The 8,891-nt window shown below is 44.7% G+C and overlaps 1 protein-coding gene across 1 annotated transcript; it reads right to left on the bottom strand.

Moving 5' to 3' along the window:
• Nucleotides 1–1,618: 1,618 nt before the first annotated feature.
• On the bottom strand, nt 1,619–7,372 carry LOC134461165 (zinc-binding protein A33-like). Its single transcript, XM_063213928.1, has 6 exons — nt 6,977–7,372; nt 6,217–6,312; nt 5,156–5,386; nt 4,683–4,705; nt 3,236–3,354; nt 1,619–2,914 (listed from the first exon to the last, which is right to left on the bottom strand). The coding sequence occupies exons 1-6, from the start codon at nt 7,370–7,372 to the stop codon at nt 2,373–2,375; spliced, it is 1,407 nt and encodes a 468-aa protein (XP_063069998.1). The 3' UTR covers nt 1,619–2,372.
• Between the last annotated feature and the right edge of the window lie 1,519 nt (nt 7,373–8,891).

Genomic DNA, 8,891 nt, shown 5'->3' with positions numbered 1-8,891 from the left:
CGCCAACACCTCCCCCCGCGTGACATCGCGAGTGGCACCCCCCCCACCCCCACCCCCCCCGGGACAGACTCGAAGCCTCACCACCTTGACTAACCAATTTTCTGGGGGAAACACTGACACCACACTCACACAATCAACACACACAGGGCAGGACTGGCCACCTGGCATAGCGGGCATTTCCCAGTGGGCCCCGCACCCCCTATTTTTAGAAGAAAAAAATTCTTAACCAATTTCTGGAACATTTCTGAAAATAGGGGCCCACGAGGGTGCGGGGGCCCACCGGTGAGTCAGTTCTGTGCCGCTAGCCAGGGCCGGATTAACGCACAGGCTAGATATGGCTGCAGCCTAGGGGCCCCCAACTGCCAGGGGGCCCCTGATTGGCCAAAAGTGGAAAATTGTGACAAGGACACAATATTGAAAAAATCAACCGTTATGTTGAGTACACTTGTTAGACATGTTACCCTTACTAGCTTGTAATTATGACACTGTCTATGTAAATGTGTCGCTAAATTTGCCTTCCAGGGGCCCCGGGTCGTCTTAATCCGGCCCTGCCGCTAGCCAAAAGTGCCCAGGCCCTATTTCTCCCCCCAGTCCAGCCCTGAACACACACACACACACACAATAACAACATCACACTGCCATACACCTCAACACACACAAAGTTTGTGTGCGTGTGTGCATGTTTGCATGTGTGTTAGCAGTGCATTCCCAGTGAACACACACACACACACACACACACACACACACACACACACACACACACACACACACACACACACACACACACACACACACACACAAACTAACAACACATCACTGACATACACCTCAACACACTCTCTACTCACACAATGACAATTCCACTGACATCAACACACACCGGCAATCTCACTGGCCCTAATATCTACTCACACCATAGCAAGACATCACATCACACTAGAACACATCTCAGCACACTCTCACTGGCACTGTCTACTCACACCATAACAAGACATCACATCACACTAGAATACACCTAAGCAAACTCTCACTGGCCCTGTCTACTCACACCATAACAAGACATCACATCACACTAGAACACATCTCAGTACACTGGCAGTCTCACGCAGTAACAACACATCGTATTCGGACTAAAACACCATCAAGGTTGAAACTCCTGATGTAAAATACTACACACAAACAACAGCATGCATGCACAAGCAGCATACATGCATTGCACACACACACACACACACACACACACACACACACACACACACACACACACACACACACACACACACACACACACACACACACACACACACACACACAGGGGTGCCAAGGGGGACAAGGGAGACAGTTGTCCCGGGCCCAGGGAGAGAGGGGGCATGTCATATTACATTGAATCTATTGGGCTGGGGGCCCTTTGAAATGAGTTTGTCCTGGGCCTGGACAAAGCTGTCAACGGCTCTGCACACGCACGCGCGCACGCACGCGCGCACGCACGCACGCACGCACGCACGCACACACACACACACACACACACACACACACACACAATGATACTATACACCTTGCTTGCTATATTAGAGAATGAGACTGTAAATGAGTGACACACAACTCTGAACACTGTAGATCTGAATAGCACTTTTTTTAGATTTTTGCTTTCATTTATTTTTTAATACATGATCTGGAAACTACAGACAAAATAATAGATTTGTATCCTTTTAATTTATAGTCATTTGTTCCCTCAATGGAAGCTGTGACAGAAATCTTGTTTTCATTTTGAGTGTGCTTCTGTGTACCTGAAGATGTAATTCTTAACTAATAGATGGCATAGACCAGGTATGAGCCAGATATCATAACATGGGGGGACAAGAATAAAACAGGTAACCTAAACCAAAACATACACAGTGAGTCACTTATTAAAGCTGTCAATCAATCAAAACAATCTTCTGATTGGGTGGGCTCGACAAGTGGGTGGGTACAGGCCTTCTCCCCAGCCCTTTGTTAGGTGACGCTTGTGGTTTTATGACCACTGTCCCATGATTTCATTTCACTCAAATGAAGCTGTGATTTAAATGAAACTCATCACTACACCTATGGTTAGTCTTCACATATTATACCATTAATATAATGAATTTCTAGTTATAGAAGTTCATAGGCAGTGTTTGCATCGAGCAAGGTCAGGCAATTACCCAGGGCCTTGTCCAATCAGGGGCCTCATCCTTGCATTACAGCATTCGTTTCCTGCAATTACAAATCATGGGAGGGCCTCAAAATTGTTCTTTGTCCAGGGCCTCAGATTTTCTAAAACCTCCATTGGAAATGTTCTACTATCAGTGTTCTGTGTTGTAGTCATCCATTGTAACACAGAGGTTGAATGATCTCTAACTGTGAGGATTCATACTGATACAACATTTCACTGGTAGGATCCTGAAAAAGGTGTTTGGGAAAGCCCCAAAGAATGGAAACACTCTCTCAGTGAAAGTGTGTGTGAAGGTGTGTAGGTGTGTGTTATTATCAGGGTCAGTGAATGTCAGCTCTCCTCTGTCCCAGTCCAGCTGCACTCTGATCCTCTGGGGTCTCTGCTGCACTGTGAGGTCACGATACTTATGAGGTGGAGCCCCTGCTGCATATTCACCATTGACATACCACACTAGCCACTGGCCACTCATATTGATAATACTGCCCTTCCTCTGGAGAGACTCTGTCATCACACCCAGTTCCCAATCATTACTCTCCCCAACCTCCACATCCCAGCAGTGTGTCCCTGAGTTAAAGCCCTCAGAGCCCAGCACACGGACAGCCAAGTCAAATCTCTCTGGATTATCAGGAAGCTGCTGTATCTCACCACCACGTCTCACACTGTTCAGATCCTCAGACAGGATGAGAATATCACATGCAGTGTTGGGATCCAGAGTGACAGGAGCTGCAGAGAGGAACACTCACATTAGATGAGTGGTGTGTGTTAGGGATGTGTGACCAAAATGTGCATGATAATTATGTGTATAGAGGAGAGAGAGAGAGAGAGAGAGAGAGAGAGAGAGAGAGAGAGAGAGAGAGAGAGAGAGAGAGAGAGAGAGAAGAGAGAGAGAGAGAGAGAGAGAGAGAGTGAGTGAGTGAGTGAGTGAGTGAGTGAGTGAGTGAGTGAGTGAGTGAGTGAGTGAGTGAGTGAGTGAGTGTGTGTGTGTGTGTGTGTGTGTGTGTGTGTGTGTGTGTGTGTGTGTGTGTGTGACAGCATTCTACTCACTGTATTGAACCAAGTCCTTCATCTTCTGCCAGACTCTGAACTTCAGGTTGCCCAGGTGCTTTGCCACATTGATCAGAGCTCCTGAAAGCTTCTCTGGATCCTGCAGTGTGCACTGTGCTCTGGAATAACATCCAGGAGTCAGTGCTGCTGTGGGTTTGGGTTCAGAACCACAGACAAGAAGCAGGATACACAGTAGCCTCCTCATACTATGCCTCTACAGTCTACACATGACACACACACTCCAACAACCCCCTGCTATACACTACAGCCCCCTACCCACACACACACACACACACACAGGAGAGACATCTAGGCACCAGTGAAGTAGCCTATATAACCACGGCATCCCTGTATTCGGGTCAGTGGTAAGCCTGGTTTAGACTCCTCCTTCAGTTGGGGGACACATACTGTCAGCAGGGGGGCAGCGCCAGATCGCGAACATTTCAGCCTGAGAGAAATATACTTTGTTTGTGGCAAGGCGTCTTCTCAGTGCTAAAAGAGGGGGCGTGGTGGCTGTTTGGGAACTTCATCTGCTGCTACCCCCCGCTGACAGTGCGTGTCCTCTAAGGCACCGTAGCTTTCTCATACATGTGTCACACTACCCATACTACAGTCAGTGATGCTGCTCCCCCACCATCACACACACACAGACACACACAAATCCAGTCCCTGCTCACCAAAGGATGAACAACAAAGGGTGACAATTGAAAAACTCTCTCACTTCAGCCCTATTTACATATGTCACTACACTATTCTCTACTCACCTCATATTGTCAATAACACACACACACACACACACACACACACACACACACACACACACACACACACACACACACACACACACACACACACACACACACACACACACACACACACAGTCTTGCTCTCCAACCGATGAACAGCACAAGGTGACAACTGGGTCCTTTCACATGAAATCAGATACTTTGGGACCCGACCGACACAGAATTCAATTATACTTGCTGTGCCTATTTAGTAGCAAGGTAGCACCCCAGAACTGCATTTGTGTGAATCTGACACCAATATTAAGGGAGAAACAGACTAGCAATAGTTTACATATGAGAGTAGGACACTATACATTCAGCCTTGATTATATCAGTCAGGGTAAGTCACAAAAAGATGTCTGAGGTGTTGTTTGAAAGCTCATTTCTGGCTCTACAAATTACACACATAGTGTCCTACCCTCATATGTAAACCTTTGCTAGTCTGTTTCTCCCTTAATATTGGTGTCAGATTCACACACAAGCAGTTCTGGGGTGCTACCTTGCTACTAAACAGGCACAGCAAGTATGCTTGAAATCTGTGTCGGTCGGGTCCCAAAGTGTCTGATTTCACGTGAAATGACCCAACTGAAAAAAGCACTACATGGTATACTTTAACTTGACAAATAAAATCCTTGTCTTTGTATTTTGTTTACATCACTCACCTTTTGGCAGTGCTCTTGTAGTTCTGCAAAGTAAAATAATGTTATGGAGTTAATATAATTGTTTGTATTGGGTTCGATACACGTACATTTATTTTGGTCGACCTTGAGAAGCTGTCTCTATTGCTATGAAGGTGAACAATGGAAAAGGAAAAATAAATGATGATAAAAAATGCAGGCTACTTTTTAACATTTTACATTTGACATTTAACAAAAGATGTGTTCCACTATGTTTTACATTTAACAATTAACTTTTTTTAAGACAACATGTATTCCGCTGATTGTAACGGCAATTGCAACTACTGGTTGTTCAGTTCCATCCATCCAAGTGTGTTGTGAGTAATAGTGGTGTGGGTGTGGTATCTAAGCAGCTCCATAGAAATGAAAAAGCCAGACACTTCCTCATTCTCCTGGTTTAGAGGTCCAGATCAGAATTTTCGTTCTAATATGCCTGTTTAAAAGACAATAAATATTACCTGCAGGAATGTGACATCATCAGCTTCCATCTCCTCCTCTATGGCTCTGATTGTGTCTGAAAGAGATGAGATCTCTCTGCTCATCTTCTCAATCTTCTCCTTCATCATCTGACTCTTCTGCTCCTCTTCCTCCCTCAGTGCAGCTATCCTGGCTGCCTCTTCATCTCGTAGAAACTGGTGAAGCTTCTCAAACTCCTGCTTGATCTGCGTCTCTGTGTTGAGAACCTGAGTCTGGAGGAGGCCAATGTTGTTTGTGTTACATTCAGTTTGTGTGTCATTAAACATAACAGGAAAGGTAGAATACAGACCATTCAACTCCAACATGATATGGCTCTCCTTTTATCTAACGTGAAAAAATTAAACAATTAAAAAATAGAATAATTATTCTCTCGCCTTGATGATCTAACCTCTTCAAATGATTTCAGCTTCTTCTGTAGTGGCTGCAGTGCTGTCCTAACCCTAACCCTAACCCTAACCCTAACCCTAGAGTCTGGAAGCCAATGGTGTGTTTGTGTTACATTCAGGAAATGTTATTCAACACAACTCACAGGTAAGGCAGAATATAGACTATCACTATGATACACAGGACAACTTTTGAGTAATATTTCTGGGCAACAATATTGTATGGTATTGTTTGAACTGTTTATCACTGTAATGCCTTTAGAATTTGGATCAGCTGCAGACATTTTTTTAATCATTCAATTGCAAAAGCAAAAATGCTGTATACTGTAATACTGTTGTATTTGGGCTGTTTATCACTATAGCACATTTATAATGAGAACTTGGCTCAGAGCTTGGAGCAGAATAATGTTTTTCTAACCATTCCATCAGTTAATCCAGAGCAAATTATAATGTTGCTGGCAAAATATTGCCATGTAGCTGCAATCTACACAACACGTAATACCAAAGACTTTGTTGTTGAAGACAATGTCAAACATTTGATTGCAGCAACATCACATCATCTTTGCCTAATTTAATAATCAATTGGGTTACATAAAGTAGCCTGTGTCTTATGTCAATATTTACATTTAATTTTGTGTGACTGGGCAAAACTTCTGCACCTTGATGTGTTCTGCCGTTTCATCCCAGATGAGCTGCACCTCTTCAAATGATTCCAGCTCCTTCTGTAGTGGCTGCAGTGCAGTCTTCAGCTCCTCCTATAGAATGGGAATGATTGGGCTATTTTCATGCTCTAATCACTTAACTAACAGCTCACACAATAAGGACCATGCCAGGTGGTTAGAGCATTTTCTCAAACCTCTTCACAAATCGTTTTGTTTGCAAACATGCACACACCACGTGTGTGCACACACACATACATCTAGGTCACGCTTTCTTAACCCCTTAAGACACTACCCCTGTTATAAATCAGCTGTTACCTGGCTGGAGATGACCAAGTCGTAATATACAGTATCACTACAGGCGCTGTGCACTGTCATAGTGGCGTATGGTATACGTTTTTCAGTGAACATTAACGTCCCAATGTCGGGACGGTGTCTGGTAAGGGACTATGACTCAGAGCAAGGGCATGGCAGCAGAGACTGCACATACACACCATTAATAATGTACATGTTGTAATGCCCAACACTACAAAAGGCCAATACTACAAAGACAGATTTCAGAGACTCAACAGTGCCGTCTAGTGCTAAAGCACTGCAACTATACAGACAATATTCATACATGCAGTATTTTTATGTGAGGAGGAGTGAAAAATACTAAGCTTTTATATTACTGTATAAATAGCAATTTATGTTCTTAGTTCATCGGTTGTACTGTATATCAATGAATAGGCTGTAAAGCTATCAATAAAATAATTCTCACCTTGCGCTCTTCTGCTGCTTCATCTATGGGACTGAAGTTGTGATTTTTATGTTTCCTAGAGTCTCGACACACCACACACACAGGCTGTTTATCCTCCAGACAGAAGAGCTTGAGTTTCTCACTGTGCAGACTGCAGAGCACCTCAGACCCTGCTGAAGCTCTCTGACTGCTCTCCTTTAAGAATGTCTCACACAGGTTCCTTAACGCAATGTTGGGTGGGTATGCTGATCTTGAGCATTTCCTCCTGCAGTAGGGGCATTCTCTGGATCCTTTGCTCTGCCAGAACTGATGCAGACAGGCCTTACACACACTATGAGCACACGTCATTATGACAGGATCCTTGTAGATGTCATGGCAGACTGCACAGGTGAGGTCCTCTTCTAGCTTTGATGTCATTGTCTCCTGTAAAAACTGAAACAAAAAATGATTTCCCTATTTTAATTTAAACCAATTCACGAGTACTCACGAAATACTAGTTCTGGCACACCTCGTATATCCTACATATTTCCTTTCACTTTCAGCTGGGCAGACTAATCAACTGCAATTATTTCTTAAATCTAAAGATACAATGATTTCGACATCCCCAACGTTTCCACAATCAGTCACAACCTATATATCTTTTTTCGGTTTCAGCAAAAGTGACATAAAAAGTATACCAGAGTGTTTTGTGAAGTGTCGTCAAGTGAGAGAGTAGCCGTCGTCTTCAGGTGCCCCTGCCTTAACTTCCTCATTCTCAAAGGAAGCAGAGGGTCTGCAGGAGGAGGATGCTGATTGGTCTGTTTAAAACCTCAGAAAGAAACTTCCTCTGAGGCGATATACCCTCCCTAAATCACCGTAGATCATGCCAAAGTTAAAAACTAAAAACCAACCAACCAAACAGATACACAAATTAAGAATAAAAACAAAATGTGTGTAAAGAAATATATGAAGCAGTCAGGAGCAAATGTTTCCCAGTGATTGATCACACACACACACACACACACACACACACACACACACACACACACACACACACACACACACACACACTGCTCCTGTCAGTATGATGAGTGGCAGCATCCTTGTAACACAGGTGCTGCTTGACCTCCATGACTACTGAGACAGACTTCACTGGTAATATTCCAGGACAGCTCCAAGTATTTAAAGACTATGTGACTGTGTGTGTGTGTGTGTGTGTGTGTGTGTGTGTGTGTGTGTGTGTGTGTGTGTGTGTGTGTGTGTGTGTGTGTGTGTGTGAGTGTGTGTGTGTGTGTGTGTGTGTGTGCGTGTGTGTGTGTGTGTTAACCAATGCAATGCCAGTGATAGCCTGCAGGGGGAATGGAGGAGCATCACATGATGTCTTGCTTTGCTTCTAGTAGCGTTGGCAGCTGTTGAGAGGGGTTCCATGCACTCCTGCCCACAGTCATACACCTTAACACACACTCACACAATCAACACACACAGGGCTGGACTGGCCATCTGGCATAGCGGGTATTTCCCCGTGGGCCCCGCACCCCCTATTTTTAGAAAAAAATAATTCTTAACCAATTTCTGGAACATTTCTGAAAATAGGGGCCCACGAGGGTGCGGGGGCCCACCGGTGAGTCAGTTCTGTGCTGCTAGCCAGGGCCGGATTAACGCACAGGCTAGATATGGCTGCAGCCTAGGGGCCCCCAACTGCCAGGGGGCCCCTGATTGGCCAAAAGTGGAAAATTGTGACAAGGACCCAATATTGAAAAATTAATCCGTTATGTTGAGTACACTTGTTAGACATGTTACCCTTACTAGCTTGTAATTATGACACTGTCTATGTAAATGTGTCCCGAAATTTGCCTTCCAGGGGGCCTCACAGCAACCTCTAGCCCAGGGGCCCCGGGTCGTCATAAGCCGGCCCTGCCACGAGCCAAAAGTGCCCATGCCCTATTTCTCCCCCCAG

The sequence above is a fragment of the Engraulis encrasicolus genome, chromosome 13 (genome assembly GCF_034702125.1).
Source record: "Engraulis encrasicolus isolate BLACKSEA-1 chromosome 13, IST_EnEncr_1.0, whole genome shotgun sequence".
Classification (NCBI taxonomy): Eukaryota; Metazoa; Chordata; class Actinopteri; order Clupeiformes; family Engraulidae; genus Engraulis; species Engraulis encrasicolus.
The sequence above is the reverse complement of the archived record's forward strand: the minus strand, read 5'-3'. Positions and strand labels throughout refer to the sequence as shown.